Source organism: Magnolia sinica, chromosome 13, assembly GCF_029962835.1.
Source record: "Magnolia sinica isolate HGM2019 chromosome 13, MsV1, whole genome shotgun sequence".
Lineage (NCBI taxonomy): Eukaryota > Viridiplantae > Streptophyta > Magnoliopsida > Magnoliales > Magnoliaceae > Magnolia > Magnolia sinica.
Window position 1 is genome coordinate 33,488,993 of NC_080585.1, and position 22,838 is coordinate 33,511,830.

Sequence of the window (22,838 nt, forward strand, 5' to 3'; positions counted from 1 at the left end):
AGACCCACAAATAAATATGCCGTTCATACATTTTTATAGATTATTTTAAGGCCTGATACTAAAAATTAGATGGATATAAATATCAGGTGGACCACACCACAAGAAAACAATAGTGATTGAATATCCACCGTTAAAATCCTCCTAAGGCCCACTGTACTGTTTATTTGATATCTAATTTATTGATTAGATCATACCCACCTAGATGAGGGGAAAAAACAAATATTAGCTTGATCCAAAACTTTTATGCCCTCTGAAAAGTTTTCAATGGTTGACATTCAATCAACACTGTTTCCTGTAATGTGGTTCACTTGAGATTGGAATATATCTTATTTTTGGGCTCATACCATAAAATTATCTAAAAATATAAATGTACAGAATGGATGAAACACAGTTACTATATATCTACCTAATCCATGAGTTTTGACCCATCATTTCGGAGCATGGGCCAAAAATTGAAACAGATCTAAATTTTCAGGTGAACGAACACCATGGAAACAGTGATAATTGATGATTAAAATCTTGTTATTGGCCACAAAAGATTTGGATTAATCTGATATTTGTTTTTTCCCTTAATCTAGGACTTTGTGACCTTATTAACAGATTGGATTGAAAACAAACATTACAGTGGGCCTTAAGAAGTTTTAAAGGGTGGGCATTCATTCACCACTGTTTTCTAGTATGGTCCACTTGAGATTTGGATCTGATTCATTTTGGTATTATACTCTAAATTTATTGCGTAAAAGGGATGGACGGTGTGGATATACCATAAATACATCAAGGTGGGCCCCACGGCTAGGGCCGAGCATTGTTGGATCACTCCCTGCTGGCTGCTGTGTTCTACAGTCGGCAACGGATTGCCTGCGCCAGCCCATCGTAGAAAGTTCGTGCGACCGAAGCTACATGGAACCGTTCGTATGAAATCCACCCCATCCATCCGTTTTCCCACATCATCGTAAGGCATGGCCCAAAAATGAGACAGATTTAAATTCAAGTGGGCTGCACGGCAGTAAAAAGTGGGCATTGAAATGCCTACCGTTGAAGCATCCCTGGGCCCACCGTGATGTTTATATGTCATCGATACCGTTCATATAATCATTCCTAAGGAGAGATTAACTAAAAACATAAAAACATCAGCATTATCTAAAACTGCTTTGGCCACACGAATGTTCAACGGTGTGTGTTCAATCCTCACCTTTTAATTTCGTGTGGCTATATTGAGTTTCTTATCGTCCTAATTTTTGGTATATCATTGTAACATTATATGTGAAAACGGATGGACGGTGTGGATTTGTAAAAAACATCTGAGTGGGCCCTACCTAGCTTCCTGTCGCATAAACTTTCTGGGATAGACTGATGCAGCAATCCGCGTCCATCCGAGCAGCTCTTTTGAAACCCTTTCGTTGGACATTTAGTTATATATAGAAGAGAGAAAAAGATCAGGTTTTTCTTCCGATCTCTCCATTTTATAAACTCTTTTTCAAATCACTCAAACCCTAGAAGATGCCTCGGCACCGCCATGAAGACGACGATTTGGAAGAGGAAGAATATGATCTCGATGATGAAGAAGACGTCGATGAAAGGCGCGGCGGTTCGAACAAGAAACGCCGTCGATCGGATTTCATCGACGATTCGGCCTTGGAAGATTCCGAGGAGGAGGAGGAGGATGAGGATGAGGACGAGGACGAGAATCCGCGCGGACGAAAGCAGCGGAAACCAGTAGGGTCGCAGTTTTTCGACCTTGAGGCCGCAGTCGATAGCGAGGAGGATGAGGAAGATGAAGAAGGAGAAGACGGTACTCTCTCTCTTTTCCTTTCACCTTTTCCAGTGCAATTCTTGTATTGCCCTCTTTATTTGATTTTGTTTTACCGTGCATTTATCTGCTCGTGAATTGATTTTTCTAGGGTTTGTATGTCGATGAAATCAGTTTCATAGGTTTGAGGGTTTTCTTTAGGTCTTGCATTGCAATTGTTCGATTCATTGGTTATGGTAGTTGTTGGAACATTTTTGAAGCTCCGATGGGTTACGGTACATTTTGGGCGTTTCCGATTCTTGAGGCTGCTGATTGGTGCCTTTGAAAATAAACTGTGGGACTGGCCGGATGCATTGGTTGGATTTCTCTGTGTGGACTGCTGAATCGTGGTTGAGATAAGAATGGAATCTTCCCATTCTTATCTCGCTTGTGGTGTTGGGTAGACGGAGCAGCAAAAAGCTAGGCTATGGGCTGCCCCAAACAGGTGCAGCATATTTAGTACACTTGGGAAGTTGTGCTGATAATGGTTTGATTTACACTGAAAACATGGCCTTATACCTTGATCTGCTGAGCTTAGCAGGTGTGTTTTTCTGCAATTTGCGACATGTGAGGAAAAAGATGTCGCAATCCTTTGAAACAATAGTGTTATTGTAATGTGATATTATGTTATTTTGGTGTTGAGGACACCATTCTTTCTCTCAAACAGGCTGTGTAATGCATGAAACAGGGCAGTTTCTCATCTTAGCCAGCTCTTGTGGAGTCAAGCACGGTGTAGATAGGCCTTTTGTGTGGCATTAGAGTTCTTCCCTAGGGAAAATATAAGGTTAAATAGGTACAAAGGGATCATTGAAATGCAAAACCAGTGAGTAGGGCATGGTGTAGCTTATTGATAGGCATTCTTGGCCATTGTGTGATTGGTTGTGAGCCAATCCCCAAACATCATTCCCATGACTTGGTTTTTTGGGGCCCTTACATTTTTATTTTTTATTTATTTTTTTAATTTTTTTTTATTTAAAAACTTCTGAGAGAGGACAGCAAATTTATTGAGATAACTCGTCAAAGTGAGAAAAGAATACAACCCGACCAAAGCAGCCTAAACAAAAATCGGATCCTTGGAGATAGCTTTTACACAAACAGCCCAATCTGAGACAAAAAACTTTACTTTCCTAATGGTCTCCTCAACAACTACCCTTTTGTTTCAAAAACGGCATCAATTCCTAGCACCCTAGATAACCCATAACATTGCCATGAAGATTTGTTTGCACCCAGCTTTTCCATCCTTCCCAACACCCCTCCATGCCACGCCCACATAAGATCATCCACCGACTTCGGCCTCACCCAATCAATATGAAGAAAGCACAAAAAGTGCTCCCAAACTTTTTGGGCAAACGAGTAGTGAATGAAAAGGTGGTCAATTGACTTTGCATCTCCCACACACGTAAGACAAATGTTGGGAAGTACAAGAGATCTCCTCTGAATATTGTCAACTGTGAGAACTTTCTTTTGACCCACCAGCCTAACAAAAACCATCACATTAGGTGGGGCTTCATAAAACCAGTGATGATAAGGATGCAACAAGGCAGATGCTCGACGAGGTGGACTAATCAACTTGAAGAACGAGTAGACAAAATTTTCCGGAGCTATGTGCTCTTACATGGAAATGAGTGGAGAATGGAGATAGATGACCTTGCCAAAGTGCTTTTCCATCCTAGACAACCCCCCTTCTTTTCTGATATGCATTGAGACCTATTAAAAAAGAAAAAGAAAAAGCAACACAGGCATCAACTAAGGAATGGATAAACACCCACACCACACTGTTACCTCTCTTGCCATTTATCTAAAAGTTATAACAGGTAAAAGAATGCTAAATGAGAAATATGTGGCATGAGTCATGCAACTCGCCCAAGACTCCAATGTTAGTTTTGGACCAGTTAAAAAAAGGAGGCAACTCTTTAAACATATGTATGGGATACGACCATCTGGGCTGTTAAAATCGCTGACTCAACTGTGAATGGAGCGTAACCGAAAAATTTCATTGAGAAAGTAATGTTAACCTTCTGATTTTCCCTATCTCACTTTTAACCATTCATTTGGTAACCATTAATTGGAATTTTAGATATATGCTTTGTCCACGATTGGACCCACAATATGGATGGCCTGGATAGCTGTATGTTAGTGCCACATGGGGGAGGATCAGTCATCACAATTTTTTAATGGATGCAATTCTAGCATAGGGAGTTCATCTGTTCTCCATAAAGTTGTTCTCCAATGTGGTGCTCCATTAGAGAAAGTCAAACCACCTATTTACCTATGCAAGATATGCTAGCACGGTCCCTTATTAGTTACCTTAGTTTTTGCTCCAACCTCTTAAGAGTTTTATATTTGATCCCCAACTTATGGTGCAAAATTTCTGCATCTCCTTTATTTTTATAAATAGGTATCATGATGCTTCCCATCTACTCATTGGATATTTTCTTTGTATGCAATCAAATTTTTTTTTTTTATATTTATTGGGTTCATAATTTCATTGAAAAGTTTGGTTACTAAACTAATTAAGGTTACCCCAGTATCTTTTATTCTTCTGTAAATATTTCATCTGTCCATCCCCACATAATTTCATTTCTCCATCCTTGCTCAGGTGCCCTTCCTTTAAAATTCTACGATAACACAAGCCTTCCAACACCCCAGGGTCCATGGCATCTTCTGGCTATTCCCATAACTAGAGGTGTACACGAGTCAAATCGAGTCGAGCTTGGCACAGCTTGACTCGGCTCGACCACTAGCTGACACCAGCTCAAACTCGGCTCGGCTTGGTCCTCGAGCCTGACAGCTAGCTCGGCTTGATTCGGTCAGCAGCTCGGGCCAGTTCGAGCCGAGTTTGAGCCAAGATTGAGCATCTGCGACATTTTCTCAAACACATGGAGTGGACCTTCAATTTCTCACGAAATGTAAAACAACAACATCAGTTTACAGGTATTTCATCAAACACTCAGTAGGCAACATAAAAATCAAGATACAAGGGTATTCGTTTCATATCCATACGTTCCTTGCCACCAGCCGACACTTCGTTGAGTCATTTCATCAAACACTTGTTGAGCAACATCAATATCAAAATAACCGAGTCACCGAACTGGTTCGATTCGAGTTTGATTCGAGTTGGGGTTTGATCCGAGTCGAGTCAAGCTCGTGCAAGCTTGAACTCGGCTTGAAATTTTTTTGAGCTAAAAAAATCAGCTCGATTCAGCTTGAACTCAGTTTCGAACCGAGTCAAATCGAGCTTTTTTGAGTTGAGTGGAGCGAACTAACTGAGCTAACTCGGTTTGTGTACAGCTCTACCCATAACCCACTATTTTGTTCAACGACCTCTGAAAGTAGTTCTCCACAATCTCATTTTCTTTCTCCAAGATCCTCTGATCCCAACCTTTGATGCGTGTCTCTACTTCTCCTCTCCAATTTTGCTAGCTTGTAGAGCTCTCTCTCTCCTTTGCAGCCTCTCTATGCTTAACTTGTTTTACTTATCATTATGCGCTTTATGGTAGATTTTATTGCTCTCCTCACTTCCTTTTTTCTCATCTAGTATCTCTTAATCTGCAAATATCTCTAAGTAATTGGATATGCTCAATATAGGATATTACCTATAATGTTGTGCATATGCCAAAATTCTTTTACTTGTGTATGTGTGGAGTTGTAGCTCACTCTGATCACATGCACATTCTTGCATGTTTTTGTGTGTTGTCTACTTTTATGCCACTGCCTGCCTATTCATGTATTTGTGTTCTTCTTAGCCTCTTCGTTTTGGTCCATGACCTATGAAATTGAACATGATAATGCAGATTTTATAAATGATGCTGGAGCGGAAATTCCAGACGATGATGATGGGGAAAGAATGCCTCGTCGTCCATTGCTACGGGACGATGAGCAAGAAGATGTTGATGATCTTGAAAGAAGAATTAAGTCTAGATATGCATCATCGCGTAGCCATGCAGAATATGATGAAGAGACCACAGAGGTTGAACAACAAGCTCTTTTGCCATCAGTGAAAGATCCGAAGTTGTGGATGGTGAAATGCGCGGTATGATATTTTGTTGTGGTGTTCATGGTATTTCTATTTTGTCCAAATTGCTGTCTGTCTGATTACACTTCCATACTTAGATTGGTCATGAGCGAGAGGCAGCCGTTTGCCTTATGCAAAAGTACATCGATAAGGGATCTGAGTTGCAGATAAGATCTGTTATTGCCCTGGATCACCTTAAAAACTATATTTACATCGAAGCAGACAAAGAAGCCCATGTGAGGGAGGTATACATTTGTTTTTGCATGTATTCTTTTATAAATCCTGCTCTGGTATGTCTGCCGCAAATTGTGATTTAGTTCATGTGGTTCAGGCTTGCAAAGGTTTGCGAAATATATTCTCCATGAAGGTGATGCTGGTTCCTATAAAAGAAATGACTGATGTCCTTTCAGTTGAAAGTAAAACCAGTGATCTCTCTAGGGATAAATGGGTCCGTATGAAGATCGGGACATATAAAGGAGACCTTGCAAAGGTATGGGTGCCTTTCATAATTCTCTTTCGTGAATCCTGATGCCACTTAATATATTTGTCTTCTTATCATCCATCCTCCAATCATATAGGTTGTGGATGTGGATAATGTACGGCAGAGAGTTACGGTTAAGCTTATTCCAAGGATTGATTTGCAAGCGCTAGCTAATAAGTTGGTAAATGTCCTTCATGTGTCTCCATTAAACTTGCTAATAAGTTGTGAAGCTCCTTCATTTGTTTCAATTAAAAAGAAAATGGAATCTGCTGAGTTCCTCATATTTCGGTCTATCTTGTTGCCATTTCTCAGCATATTTTGGTCAATCTTGTTGTCTCAGGACGGTAAGGATGTCGGGAAAAAGAAAGCATTTGTTCCTGCACCACGTTTTATCAACACAGATGAAGCAAGGTTATTTGGTTGCTTTGTATGCATTCATGTGACTAATTACTGTAGGAGTTCCATGTTTCACAAGAATGTTGGCCTTATTTTGTTGTCTTGTGCTTGATGTTCACAGGGAGATGCATATCCGTGTTGAGAGAAGACGAGATACGGTCACCGGTGATTATTTTGAAACAATAGATGGGATGATGTTTAAGGACGGTTTTCTATATAAAACAGTATCAGTGAAATCCATTAGCACTCAAAATATACAACCGACTTTTGATGAGCTTGAGAAATTCAGGAAACCTGGAGATGATGGAGAAGGTGACATGGCCAGTCTCTCTACCCTATTTTCAAATAGGAAGAAGGGACATTTCATGAAGGGTGATGCAGTTATCGTAGTCCGAGGAGATCTAAAAAATTTGATGGGATGGGTAGAGAAAGTAGAAGAGGACACCGTCCATATTAGACCTAAAACGACGGACCCGGAGTTGAAGGTAAAAATACTAATTGTTCCAATGGATATGCTAGAAAGCCATTACTATAATTTTTAATTTATGACTCCAATTAGTTGAGGATAAGGCTTAGGTGATGATGGTGATGACCTTTAGAAAACCTTATGGCAGCTCCATTAACACAAATAAATCAATCTAATTATTTTTTTATTTTTTTTATTTTTTATTTTTATCATTGTACTGCAGAGAACTCTGACTCTCAATGAGAACCAGCTATGCAAGTACTTTGAACCTGGTGATCATGTGAAGGTTGTCTCTGGAGCTCAGGAAGGTGCAACGGGGATGGTCGTGAAGGTCGAGGGACATGTCCTCATCATTGTATCCGATACAACTAAGGAAGATGTAAGTGGTATTTTGATTGAATTTTGAACTAAAAATGGGCATGTTACTTGGTGATTCTTACTATTCACTCCTGGTACACTGATCATTATGACGTGCATTGCTTTCAGATCCGTGTCTTTGCTGATAATGTTGTGGAAAGCTCCGAAGTAACTGCTGGTGTAACTAAACTTGGGGATTATGAGTTGCATGATCTCGTGCTGCTTGAGTAAGCTGTTGATGTTTCTTCACAAATCATAGTTTTTCTTTTTGGTGCAAAGTGGATTAGATTTTTTTTTTTTTTTTTTCTCACGTCCTTTTTTATCTGATGCAATTAACCTGATGTGGTGCAGTAATATGAGTTTTGGTGTAATTATACGTGTGGAAAGTGAAGCATTTCAGGTAAGAGAGGAGACATAACCCGGTGATAGTGACCCTGTTGAGTTTCTTTCTTTTTTCCTTAACATTTTGCTTCTGTCCCATTTCCTCTCTCAGGTGCTTAAGGGAGTCCCAGAGAGGCCTGAGGTTGCACTTGTGAAGTTGAGAGAGATAAAAAACAAGATTGAGAGAAGGTCCAATGCCCAAGATCGGTATATGAACACAATTTCAATGAAAGATGTTGTGAGGATTCTTGAGGGCCCCTGTAAAGTATGAACCTTCATTCTTGCCTCTGTTTTATTTCGAATTTTGATACTTTTACTTGACATAACAGTCTTATTGGTATTATCAGGGGAAACAAGGTCCTGTTGAACACATATATAGAGGAATTTTGTTCATATATGATCGCCATCACCTTGAGCATGCGGGTTATATTTGTGTTAAAGCTCAGTCCTGTGCAGCCATAGGTGGATCACGGGGGAACAACAATAGAAATGTATTCTTTTGAAGTTCTTAATCATTGTGGAATTCTATATCCCTCTTGTATTTTGATACTTATGCAAGTGTGCTTATGCCTTATTCATATATTACTACTGCAGGGATCAGATTCCTTTGCCTCAAGACTTGATAGTTTGAGAGCTTCACCTCAGCATATCCTTCAATCCCCAAGGAGACTGCCCCCAAGAGGAGGACCGCCAATGGATTGTATGCTGCTTTTATTTTAATTGTTCTTGATCCTATTTATGTACTCATCATCATGATTCTTTACCATATCGTGTTCTGCTACTGCTGGTTCGTTATCTTTGGTTCTGATTTATTAGAGACATTTCTCTGATTGCAATATTTCTTATAAACTTTGACGCAGCTGGAGGAAGACATGGGAGAGGAAGAGGACATGATTCTTTGATCGGTAGTACTATCAAAGTTCGCTTGGGTCCCTTTAAAGGATATCGTGGGCGTATTGTAGATGTTCATGGTCCATCTGTTCGTGTTGAACTGGAGTCCCAGATGAAGGTTGTTACAGGTAAGTTCCATTTTTGTTTCAGATTTTTTCCCCCTTTTGGATCTCTTGCGCTGTCTATATAATAATGTGCTGGTAAATGTGCAGTGAATCGCAATCAAATTTCTGATGCTGTGGCTGTTGCAACTCCATTCCGGTAGTGCATTGTGCCAATTCGCTGTTATCACTAGCAGGATTGGAATTTAGCTTTTTTAACACTTTTTTCCCCCTTTAATTTCAGTGAAACGACTCGCTATGGTCTGGGAAGTGAGACACCCATGCATCCGTCAAGGACTCCACTCCATCCGTATATGACTCCAATGAGAGATCCTGGAGGTATTTACATCTGATATCGATTGGTTGTATGTTGGAACTGTAGAAACAATCTAAGCATTCTGCTTATGAAGTTTTTGACAATCTCTAGTGGAGATTTCTAGAGCTTCAGTTTAGGATTTAGGTCAACACAGTGTTTTAAATAGTGTATAGCGTAGCGTTCGGCCCTCTATAGCATGTAGTGTAAGCTTCATGATACTTTTCTTTTTTAATTAAAATAATATAAAAAAAAGGATAAAAGAAAAACATGCCTATAATCGGGGCCCAATTTCATGCAAAATAGGTCTATAGGTGGGCCATTTCCATGTAAAACACTAAACAGTGGCTGTATGCAACCAATGCTTGTCAAACAAGCTTATTCTACAAAACCAGCATCCCCAAGAGGAAGAAATATGAAAAAAAAGCAACCAAACGCAGGAAAATGAAAAAAAATAAAATGGCAACCAAATAGGGACAACATGAAAAAAAGAGGGTTAAAATGTAAGATATATCAATCATTTTATCAATAAAATTAAAATAAATATTACTAAATGAGATTAATAGTAATAAACATACCTTTAATCTCTTCCAAATCAAGCAAAAGTCGCAAATCGGAAGGCCTACAACCGCACGGACCTTAGATTGAGGAAATACTTAATTCTCCTTTGTTTTTGGTCCAATGTCTCTGAAATTCCACCCATAGGATCCTCTAACATGGTCGATCAAACCCCTAAAATCTAGTTTCAAACGGATGTGTAGATTGAGAGTATCGAAAATCCCTTTTTTGGGGTTGGAAGCAAATGATGTTGGAGTCGGGTAGGGTTTTCAAAACCCTTTTCGAAATAGGTTCCAAGTTATAAACTTTTTTCTTATTGTGTAAGTCTAATTGATGCAGGACAATTAACCACTTGCTCTAAAAGCTCGAACTGTTAGAGCATGGCGAATTAATCCCTTTATCTCATAGCCCAGACCCCAAATCCATGGGTTAGGTCCTCGGCCGAACCCTCCTTGTGGGCCCCAAATCCATGGGTTCCGCCCCCTCGTGGGCTCCAAATCTATGGGCTCTGCCTCACACGAGCTACCTTCCTCCACGGGCCCCAAATCCATGGGTTATGCGGGCCACCCACCCCGAGTGTGCCCCTGCATCCCACAGGCCACCCCACTCGAGCCCGGTGTGAAAATGCCCCCGCATTAATCACCCTTGGTGAGGAGTCTTGAACACGAGACCTCCCGCTCTAATATCAATTTGATGCAGAACAATTAACCACTTGCTCTAAAAGCTCGAACTGTTAGAGCATGACGAATTAATCCCTTCATCTCATAGCCCAGGCCCCAAATCCATGGGTTAGGTCTTCGGCCGAACCCTCCTCGTGGGCCCCAAATCCATGTGTTTCGCCCTCTCGTGGGCCCCAAATCCATGGGCTCTACCTCACACGAGCCACCTGCTTCCACGGGCCTTAAATCTATGGGTTATGCGGGCCACCCACCCTGAGTGTGCCCCTGTATCCTATAGGCCACCCCACTCGAGCCCGGTGTAAAAATGCCCCCGCATTACTAATACTAGTTAGAAAACCTAAAGTCTCTCCATCCGTACAGTTTCGAGCCCAAAATCAAATGGTTAGTATTGTCCGAGGGGTGTAACTATACGGATGGAGAGTAAACACGATAGGGACCACAATTTGGATGGTCCAGATTGACGGAAAGTACCACCATGTGTGATGTATAAGAGTCACCACCGTTTCCAAAAGAACTGCATGCCTAACACTGTAAATAACTTTAAAAAAAGAGTTGCTGGTAGCGTACGCTACCACTGATACACGCTACGTACTCCGTAGTGTACACTACATGTGGCGTAGCGTACGCTACATGGGAGGCACGCTACCAGTGTATGCTACGTAGCGTTTCAGCTACGCTACGCTACGTAGTGTATGCCATCAAAAACACGGGGTTAACATTTGGAATGCTCTGGGTGTTGATATTTATTTCCTCGTCAGATGCTGTTTTTGGTTGTAGATTGTCTTGAAGAGCTTCAGCTAATGCAATATACTATTAAATTATTAATCAAGTGTTGCAGATTAAAAAAGAAGTGGTCTTCCTTGTAGGAAAAATTATTCACGTCTTAATCTGTTGTCAATATATCACTAGAGAGTTAATTCCTTCTGTATTCTTTTTAATTCTCTTCAGCAACGCCTATTCATGATGGCATGAGAACACCAATGCGCGATCGAGCTTGGAATCCTTATGCACCAATGAGTCCAGCAAGGTGTGTCAGTCATTACTTGGTTTGATTCTTTATTTATGTGCCTATATTGGTGGAAGGTTCTTTCAGAAGTAGACAATAAAGGGCCATTTGGGTTCGACCAAAGTTGTGCTGGAACACAATGTTCCATGCGCAAGCATCGCATGTGAGATCATATCAGTCCAAGCGCCCCACAGATGCACATGTGCCACCATCAATCTTCAAGCGCCAATATGTGGCACGTGTCAATGTGCTCATGCACTAAATGCCACATGTGCCACCTTCGACATTAAGTCCTCACATGTGTCATAGTGTATTCTCCATTTTCCTGGGCGTTTGACAAACAAGGAACAAAATAACCGGTCCTGACAACATGACCTGGATAGCTTATGCTGACAGAACACCTAGACAGCCTAACCCAACACAACTTTCCTGGAATCCAAATGGTCCCTGATAACTTGTTTTATGTGGAATGCTTCTGTAATTGTCATTTGCTACACCTCACACTGGCTACCCACCCATCTGCACTATTGTACATTTTGAATGCCTTCTTGACTAAAAGAATATTCATTATACATTGTATTTGCTGGATTGGACTTCAGAGCACATTCAGGTGCTGAGACGATGTCTAACTCGAAACATTGTATTCAGACATCTTGATCATGTGATCAGTATCAAATAAATTCTAGTGAACGTCTAGACAGTAGTTGGTCTTTTGCTGGAATTGGACTTAACAATACTGTGAATTGCTAGATAATGCTTGCCTATAACTTGAAAAAGGACTTAAACTGCCAACTTTAGGCACATGTGTAAACATTCTTTCTAAAACTTTTTTATGCTATCATGCTTGTCATATCCATTATTCAGCCTTCTTTTATTAACTGTTGGTTGGCATACATTCTGATTTCTGAATACCATTAGACCCTTGACTTGCTCCTTAAAGAGTAGTAACCGGGTCTGAGTGATGACTATAGTCTTCACCCCCTGCCCTATCCCTTGATGGACATCCCACTGTGCCGTGAGGCCTATAATGGTGTAATTTGATTTCCTGTTCTCCCAGATAGGAGTGCATGCTGGACTGTGTTGCTCTCTGCATGTTTATCTTCATTCATCATAAAAAAATCATTATCTTGCATTACCTTGCATTACCTTGCATATTGCATCTTCATTCAATATCATCATCATCCTTATCAATGATATAATTTGGTTGAAACTCCAGGATGGCATCTTCTTCTTTCTACTCGTAGTTATCCTTTGGTTTATGTCCTTCCCAAGAAAAATATTTCTCACATGAATTCTAAACCCCATCGTCACATTTGGACATCCACTGGTCACACCTAATGATGCGGACACCAGACCATTCAAAGTATATCAACGCGGGAGGTATGCGTTACCCGTGTCAATGTAGTTAGATGACGGGTACGGGTACGGGTCTCTAGAGGTTGAAGACCTTATACATGTGTTCGTAACATGTGTAAGTTGCTTGAAGGAGATATTTGGACCATTGGATTGTGACAATGGTGTGATCGGACCGTTGAATCATCGTGGCCCACTTTCATTTCGTTATCATTGGGCATCTTGAATTTGAGTTTATCTTATAAATATTTTATTTATTTGAGTTTTAAGACTGCACACAATTTTTTTATGCAAATTTATTTTTTTAAAAAACTTTTTTTAGTAGGGGTATTTTGGTCATTTAGTGTAATTATGAATTTACAAGGGTGTTTTGCCCTAAACATAAGAATGCTATATTATGTTTATGAAAAGAAAGAGAGCTTTTACTTCTTCAAGACTAGACGATCCCGTCTTCGACTTCCAGTGATTGGAAGAGGGCCTGAGGCCCAGGGAAGTAATTTCCCATCTTTTTCTTCTCTTTCATTCTTTCTTTTCTCAAGGTACTCTTTTCTTTAAATATCTTTTCTTCATTTTCTTTTCCATCTAAATCTTTAGATCTTGGAAGATTTTCATCTCTACATTTACATATTTTGGCCTTCTTCAAATCCCATCACCCGAGGCCTTAGATTTGAAGAACCATTAATTTTTATTTTTATTTTTTCCTGAATTTTCAGAATTCTCAATCCGGAAAATTCCTATTTCCTGGATTAGAAAATCCACTTGGATTGTTAGATGGACCTATTGCAAGATGAAAGTCTTATCTTTCGTCGGATCCAACTAAATTCAGATTTTAAGGTTCAATACAACGTGTTTGTGATGGATGACCATGATCATTGTTGCATTCTTTTTATTTCCTTCTTGCGTTTATGATGTATGAAGCTGATATATATTTTTTTTTAATTTTTTTTTAATTTTTAATTTTTAATTTGTTGTTAAAGATTGCATAAATCTGCCCCTTTCAAATACCACATTCATTTAGGGTTGGATTAGGCCGTCCTACACCTAATGTGCCTTAAATGCTCTTTGAATCTTGTGACTGCGACTCTTAATATGCATATGCATTCTAACCCCTGTTGGCACATTTGGGCATCATCTGGTTTCTTTTTTTTGAAAGGTCACAAAATATATTAAGATTTTCAGAGAAAGTACAAAGAGAGAGTTGCGCCGCCGAGATAGCGGGGTAGCTACACTCCTAAAAAGATCAGATAACATCCCTTCAGATAATCTACACTAGCCACCCATTCAACTACTAGCCGCCTAGCTCTAGAAGCTGTAGAAGCCGACAAGTTGGCAGTCCCATTGAAACATCTACCATTTCTTTCCTCCCACACAGTCCACCAGACAGCTAGAAGGGACATTCTCCAAATCTTTGTCCTCCTTTTGCCTAATCTCGGGCCATGCCAATCCTTTAGGAGACTTCCTGTCGAGTTTGGGAAGGGCCAGGAGATATCAAAACGCGATAGAAATTCTGACCATATTTGACCAATGAAAGGGCAGTGAATGAAAAGATGATCCACCGTTTCCTCACTGGTCATGCAGCACAAGCATACGTTAGTGATAATCATTCCTCTTCTTCTCAAGTTGTCTATTGTGAGGACTTTTTTCTTACCCACCAGCCAGCCGAAACCCACTATCTTTGGAGGGACTTTATACTTCCAAACATGATTAGTCAAAAACTCTTCTCCGACTTGAATGACACTGTCAATACTCCTATAGAAAGATTTTACCGAGAATTCTCTTGAATTGTGAATCTTCTACTATTTTATCTGCATTACCCAGGTTCGGCTTTACAGCTTGGATATGGTTTAGCGGGGCCACATAATCATCAACCTTGTGATCCAGGAGATTCCTCCTACACTCTGCATTCCACACCACTTCTCCCCCAAGAAAAGAGTAACTTCCAGCTACCATGATTGCTTGATTTGAGGCTATTCAAAACATACTCAGAAAGTCATCTTTCAACGTATGGTCTCCCGCCCACATGTCGTGCCAGAATCTTGTTCTATCTCCTCTCCCTATAGCAATTCCAATCCTTTTAAGGACCTCTTCCTTAATGGATAGCACCCCTTTCCAAACCGCCGAAACTCTGTAGTTGGATGATTGTTTGGTCCACCAACCTCCCTCTGAACGCCCATACTTGCTCTTAACTACCGTATTCCAAAGAGTTCCATCCTCCGTTCCTAATCTCCAAATCCACTTTCCTAAAGGGGCCCGATTCATACTATTCAGATCTTTTATACCGGCCCCTCCATCTTGAACATGCTTGCACACTTCCTTCCACTTAACTAGATGAAATTTCTTCTTTTCTTCCTTGCCATGCCAAAGGAAATCTCTTCTCAGCTTTTCCAACTTTGCCAATATCAAGGCCGGGCATTTAAACAGAGACATGAAGTATAGGGGGAGGTTCGAGAGCGCTCATCTAGTTTCTGAACCTAATGCGCCTTAAATGCTCTTTAAATCTTGTGACTCCTTCGGAGCTGCATTCTCAGATGCTCATATTTTGTACCTATCACCTGCTATGTTCATGTGGCAGTATTTTTGCGCTTTTGGTCTTGCTCTCTGCTTAGTGCTTGCTTTTGCACTTTGCAAGAAGATAATAACTATACGTACCATATTATGAATTAGAAACAAATGACACACCATAGACGAAGAAGTGAAACTTAACAGTTTTGGCATGAGATGACAACTGAATAGTTATTTTTCCTGAAAGGTCACAAGTCACAACAATAACAACTGAATACAACTTATTACTTCTATTAGAGTTTTAAAATATCATCATCATCATCTAAGCCTTATCCCAACTGCTTGGGCTTGGCTACATGAATCCTTTTCCACCATTCCACTCTATCAAGGGCCATAACTTTAGTTAGTTGTATGTATAATATATTTATATATGGATGTTAGCAACGACCTAAAAGCTTTTAAATGGCACATGGGCTGACCTATCATTGATTTGAACTGTTCATTCATTCACACAACTAGGACCAAGCCATGATGTAAAAATACGCCAATCGGATGATCATAAGCATCTTATCAATAGCATGGAAAATGGACAGCCAAGATTGCGTGGAGAAACATAGTAGCTCCAATTATCATCTCGAACCATCTACTAGATAGATCCCACTTTGCATTGCTTATGATTCCAAAGTAGCACTTTGGTTGATGATTCTAACCATATGATCTATGGCCCGTGAGCAACAGTAGGTTATAGCAAATTGACCCCATTCAAAGGGTTAGAATTATCTGTTTAGTGTGATTTTTGCACCATGGTTTGTTCTCATTGGTACTACTGAACGGATTGTCCCAACCAAATGGTTGGGCGTCCCATGCGTCATACAAAAGGATATGGGGCGTTGGGGATGCCAGCAAAACCCTTTACATATTTATTGATGTTTATATAGTTTATTATCATAAATCCATAATGTAAAATGTGCAGCTTGTTTGCTTAAAAAACATGACGAGTTTATATACAAAACAAGGTTCTTTTAAACCCTAGGCTCCATTAAAGCCTACGAAAAAATTTCTCTCAAAAAAGAACTAAAAGCAATTCCCTTATTTTATTGATTTGCATGAAAGCATAGGTCTACAGGCCAAAATCAATGTAATGTGTGCAGTTTGTTTGTAAAACAAGGTTCTTTTTACCCTTAAGCTCCGTTAAGGCCTTGAAATCTACCCAAAAATCTATCTCAAAAATAGAACTAAAAGCAACTCCCTTATTTTATTAATTTTTTTGGACGGCGATGTAGAAGCAACTCCCTTATTTAAGCAAAATTTCATCTTTATCTCCATTTGCTTTATCAAACATGTGGTTGGTTTTTTTTTTTTTTTTTTTTTTTCTGTTTTTGTTTTTTTTTGTTTTTTTTTTGCTTGGAAAAAAATCTTAAATCTTAATAATGAAAGCTAACAGTACTAGATTCAGGTTAGGGCATGCTCATTTGGCTTGTTTGGAAATACCCAGGTCCCTCATGGGCGGTGGTCTTTGTTTGGTTTGTGTGGGGAAAAAACCTTATCACTCTTGATAATTTGAGGAAGAGGATGATGATCCTCCCAATGGATGCATCCCGTATCTTGAGATGAGGAAACGGTGGACAATTTATTCATCCATTTCGAGTTGGCTAATAAATTTGGGCTTATTTCTTTGGGCTGCTGGTTACTTCTTGGGTCATGCTCAACAAAGTTGGGGATCTTCTCTCCATGTGGCACTTTGTTTGGTTGTTGGGTATATTTGCTTTGTGATTACTAGCATTGTAGCTAGTAGGTTGTTGGATATCCATCCACAGCTATTTTATTTTTTCCATTGCATCTTTTGAGAAATTTAATCTCAAGAAAAAATTCTTGAGAAATTTAATTGCAGGCTGGTATGTATGCGAATCGAGATTCTCCCTCTTCGATTTGGTTGCATCAAGAGGGATCCTTATCCCATCTTGGCATCTTGGTATCTTATTTAGGTACTCAAATCTTATTTTATGGCGCTGCATTAGGTACTAAGGGGACATGATATCCCATAATTATTGCTACCCAATGGCTTCTGTATACACATATGACTGCATGGTGGATTGCCTGGTTAATGTACTATACTCTCTTATTGAGGGTTACCTTATGTTTGCCTCTCAATTTAACAAGAATGTCTGGTGTACTTGTCTTTACTAAATGTCAAGAACAATGTGAGCGAAATCACCTTGTGATGTGAACATTGTTCTGTCACTGCAAATTGATTACATGTTAGCATCTGGTATATGGCTTTTGCTATGTTACTTTTTCAAACTAAGAAGGTATTTTATCTTGGTGGTTTCACCATGGTTCTTAGTGTTTCACTTGAATTTCAACTGATCTATTTAAACATATGGTAGTTTACTGAACTATTATGCAATCTGGATGCCTCTGCAAAAGCTTACAAAAGATTTTAATTCAAATTTTAGTGTACAATGGCAAGCTGATGATTGGCCCTTGCAATTTTTGGCATTTTTGTATCAGGGATAACTGGGAAGATGGAAACCCTGCTTCTTGGGGAACCAGTCCTCAGTACCAGGTCAAACATCGTCTGAAATTTGCATGAATTCCATGTGTATGCACGCTCATGCGTGCATAATTTATCTGTTTATATATTCGAAGTTGTTTTCACATTTAAATTTAATATACCATCATTTTACTTCAGCCAGGAACTCCTCCTGCAAGACCATATGAAGCCCCTACTCCTGGTTCTGGCTGGGCTAACACTCCAGGTGGTAACTATAGTGAAGCTGGAACACCAAGGGAAAGCAGCCCCACTTATGGTAGTTATTCCAAGATTTTTCTACTGTTATGACATTCACGTCATTCTTAGTGATTGCTTTGTAAGTCAATTAACTCTATTTTCTTATCTCAGCAAATGCGCCGAGCCCTTACCTGCCGTCAACTCCCGGTCAGCCAATGACACCAAGTTCGGCATCATATCTACCCGGTACCCCTGGTGGGCAGCCAATGACACCCGGCAATGCCGGTCTGGATGTCATGTCGCCTGTAATAGGTTGGATTCCATGCCTCGGATTTTGATCTACTTATCTTTTTTTTCTTTCTTTTTTTTGCCTCTCTTTTTGGAGGGTTGTTTTTCCAATCTATCCATCTTGGTGCACTTATATAGACTTCAGTCCTTAACTGACCTTTTATGAACATATGAATTCCCAGTGACTGCATTTTGGGTTATCACTAAAATTTTCTACTGTCAAGTGACAATACAAGCATTAGATTTATGCTAAACTGTCACCTATAGTGAAAAATATGTAGGAACCAATCAGATTGAGATTCTCTGTTTCATTTGGTCCTAATGTTTGGTGTTTGTGGCCCAAGGATCCTGTTTGAATCTTCATAAGGGGATCATCAAATTTTTCACGAGGCGGATTATGGTGACAGTGGTTGCAGGATGATCTCTGTTGGGAGTTAGATAAACCCTTATAAAGTCACTGGTCGTTTTCTTCTTTCAAGTAATATTTCATTGGTCCATTGAATGGTGCCTGAGGGTACCTGGTAAACATTCGTTTTGTGGTCAAGGTGATTGACAGCCATCCCTATAAGCATTCTAGAAATGTGTCAAATTAAATGGTGGAACATTTATGGACGTGTCGCTAAATTTTGAGTGGCACCAAGTGGTACGACGTTGTTGGTGTGTCATGATTCTCTGTTCTCTCTAACAGCTTTTTGTCATGGTTTGCTCCTATTTGTTGTGCCACTATGTTATGCCTTACTTCCAATAAGCTATAATTGGCTTTCAGTGCCTCATGTTCTTGTGAATAGAGGCCAGTGTTTTCAGCTTCTTTGATGTTAGTCCCTTTCATATGGAGGAGGTGCTCCAGTTCCTTTTGCAAGTCATGGATATAGTCTAATTCAGAGGGGTCATAGTCATCTTCCTCATGTAATGGTAGTCTTCATAATCTTGCATCTGCCGCTCAGCAGAATGAAACAATAAGCGGGTCATTTTCCGTCTCCAGATTTCTAAACAAGAACTATCTTTGGTTATAAAAATTAATTCAAATCTGCCTAGGTGGTGGCTTCATATGGATCACTCTTACTGATTTTCAGCATTGCAATTGGAATTCCATAGGTTCTAAGTGAATCCCTAAACACCCACAACCGTGATAATTGGCAATTAGATGGGAATTGATTGCTCAGATTTTTAAAGACTTGGATACAAGGCATTATGGTACACAGACAGTCACCTTTTGAAAAAAGGAAGGTGAGGAAAGTATAGAGTCTTAGAAATGTAAATGAAGTTAATGCATTAATGCTTGCATTTTTGCCTTCAAGGTTGTATATAATCATCGGATCACCTTCTTTCGAAGGAGTTGCTAACCAGGGCATCTGTATCACCTTTTCAACTTCCTCTCTATCCAATCTGTCACCTGAATAGATGCAGTTACATGAGCAAGAGTATCCATGATCAGTGTTGTCATGTGCAACCACATATGCCCATATGCGATCGCATATGCGCATATCCATATGCAAATCGCATATGCGATCATGGCACATATGCAATCTCATATGTGGCATATGAGAAAATATGCGATTGCATATGCAATGTATGCTATCGCATATTGGCCATGGCACATTATTATTTTTTTTAATTTTATTTTTGCAAAAAAAAAAAAAAAAACAACAACAACATTTTGCCTATAAAAAGGCTTCCAAATCTCCTCCATTTGCAATATTCTCACTCCAAAACTCTCTTAGTCTCTTTTTCTCTTACATTTTTTTTTATCACAAGAAGTCTTAATCTCTCTCTGTCTCTCTCTCTCTCTCTCTCTCTCTCTCTCTCTCTCTCTCTCTCTCTCTCTCTCTCTCTCTCCTACATTGCCTCTCTCTTGGACGTTGGAAGATCAAGATTCAAGCACTTTTAAGTTTCAAGGAAGATAGTTTGTTGATTTTCTACAATAATAAATAAATAGCTTGTTGATTTTGTTTTTACTTCTTGTTAACTATATAGTTGAATGTTGATGACTTGATGTTTAATTCATTGTTTAATTGATTTTTTTCTCTCTCAAATGTATTTTTAATATGTAAAATTAGTTATCTATTAACTTAATAAAGTTCCCCTTAATTTCTTATATTTTTTGTACAAATTTTTTTTTGAAAATATCCCTATTTTATATATATATATATATATATATATATATATATATATATATATATATATATATATATTATGTTTACATTAAATTGTCGTCTGAACCCATGCATTTATTCCTGACTCATGGGAACCACTTTTTATTTATTTTTTAAATGGAAGCAAGAATACATGTGAATAGGTGTTCCTTATAGTTCAAAGATCAGCCCTTCAATGGGCCCGTGTGCCCAAAGTTATTGGGAAAATGCCTGTGGATGTTGTAAGGGGTTCCTGGGGATTATCATCCCTCTTGTTTATGGGGTTATTTGTATTCTTGTAGCTGTCTTACGATTTTGAATAAAATTTCAGAGCCCTTCAAAGAAAAAGGAAAAGGAAATCAAAGCATAATATAGACCATTTTGGGGAAAATTGGGAAAAAGGGGTCAACCATCACTTTTTATTTATTTATTTTAAATTCCCATCTTTTTGTTATATTCAGTGAAATGGGTCATAATCCACAAAATCATGCTTGATTTGTGTTCGATTAGAGCATAATTGGTTAACTTTCATCAAGTTATGCTGATGGACATCATTCTTATCAAAGAATATTCTAACACATCATTAAATAGATGTTAAATACACGAGTGCTACATGTGTTTTACATTTTGAAAGAGGCTGATTTGGGCCCCTATCTCCCTCCACAGGTCCAACATGTGTGTTTTGTTGCTTTTGGGCTCTCAGCCCATACTCATACTGTTATTGAAAACCTCGAGGAACTGTGATCTCGTGACCTAAAAGAGGGAAGGGGGTGTGACTCCCTGACTCCCCGTTTCCTATAAATAACACAAATTCTGATATGAGCATCCCATTTGTAGGATGCTATTCATATTTCAGTTTATGATTTATACTCAAACCTCACAATTGGTTATGAGTCTGCGTGTTAGACTTGTACAACTCTAAATCATAGAATCTGGGGACACCATTTTATAATTGTTTTTATTACTAAATGTATACCTTTTTTTATGTGTTTTGATCATTTTTAATTATTTGATATAAAACATTCATGTATGGCTCTACCTATATCTGGGCATAAATCCCATAGACTTCCATTGAGCTTTTTATCCCACATACTGCGTTAGGGAAACCATTCCTTTGTGATATTGAAGAAAATGCGAAGAAGCTGTGCAGTGTTATTAGGTCTTACGAGTGATAATGGTGATTATGCATGTGTGGCAGGTGGGGAAGGTGAAGGGAATTGGTTCTTGCCTGACATTTTGGTCAATGTCAGAAGGTCTGGAGAGGACACTCGTGTTGGGGTTGTCAGAGAAGTGCTCGCGGTATGGATGCTTATATGTATATACATATGTATATAATGGATATCAGGGAATACTATAGTTGTTGTGGAATGTCTGGCTTCTTTTTTCTACTAACGGGTTGGTTGGCATTGATGACTTGTTTGCAGGATGGGTCATGTAAGGTAGCTCTGGGATCAACAGGCAATGGAGAGACAGTGACGACGCTTCCAACAGAAATGGAGACGGTGGTTCCAAAGAAGTCGGACAAGATCAAGATAATGAGTGGTGCTCAACGCGGGGCTACAGGAAAGCTAATCGGTATAGATGGGACAGATGGAATCGTTAAAGTGGACGTCACCCTTGATGTGAAGATATTGGATATGGTCATTCTGGCAAAACTTGCACATTAACAATAAAAATTAATAATAATAATAATGTATATTTTTGTTCTACTTGGTTATGGAAAGATGAGCTTGTAAGCAATCATAGGCTTTTCTCATTAGATATGGTCAGGCTTCCAATTGAGAGGGGGCGCTACTGGGAATGGTTTGTGTTATGTTGTTGTCAATTTATAGAGCCCGCATGGTTGTGGCGCAGTTGGCACCCTTGGTACGATAGGCTTCGGGGGGGATTAAGAAGGAGAGTTTATAATGTTATGGGAGGCTTGAATTCCTTTCCAGGTTGTTGGGATGGGCATCCCATGTTTCATGTAGTGGAGACCACACGATTGCCTCTTCTCCCCTCCCTCTTCTGAGTTCTTTTTATTTTTACTCTCTCTCTCTCTCTCTCTCTCTCTCTCTCTCTCTCTTTAAAATGCAATGGAGAGATGGCGGGATTCTTCAAATGGGTTTGTTTGGTTCGATTTCCATCGATATCTTTGGCTGCCATTTTCGGAGAGGTTTATGCAGAATCGATATGGGGTGCTCAACCCCTTCTGAAAGAAGCTATCCCTGCTTGAGGAAAGAGGACGTGTTTATATATATATATATAGAGTCATGCTCCCCTACGCTACGCATGTGCATACCTTTGCACATGTGTCATGGGTGTCTAATTTGAACGGTCCATGTGATGCGGAATCCCATGAAACCCTGTGTGACAAATTTTCACCCTGATCTAAAATTCTAGTGAGCCATAGCAAAGA

The 22,838-nt window shown here is 39.4% G+C and overlaps 1 protein-coding gene across 1 annotated transcript; it reads left to right on the forward strand.

Moving 5' to 3' along the window:
* The first annotated feature begins 1,412 nt into the window (after positions 1-1,412).
* Positions 1,413-22,149, forward strand: LOC131223517 (putative transcription elongation factor SPT5 homolog 1). Its single transcript, XM_058218954.1, has 22 exons — positions 1,413-1,792; positions 5,584-5,822; positions 5,903-6,049; positions 6,136-6,294; positions 6,383-6,466; positions 6,626-6,696; positions 6,803-7,166; positions 7,371-7,526; positions 7,634-7,731; positions 7,856-7,904; positions 7,998-8,150; positions 8,233-8,376; positions 8,480-8,585; positions 8,746-8,904; positions 8,989-9,037; positions 9,122-9,216; positions 11,377-11,455; positions 17,801-17,855; positions 17,982-18,099; positions 18,192-18,332; positions 21,639-21,739; positions 21,865-22,149. Exons 1-22 carry the CDS (start codon positions 1,501-1,503, stop codon positions 22,105-22,107), a joined length of 3,102 nt encoding a protein of 1,033 aa, XP_058074937.1. The 5' UTR covers positions 1,413-1,500; the 3' UTR covers positions 22,108-22,149.
* Positions 22,150-22,838: the final 689 nt, after the last annotated feature.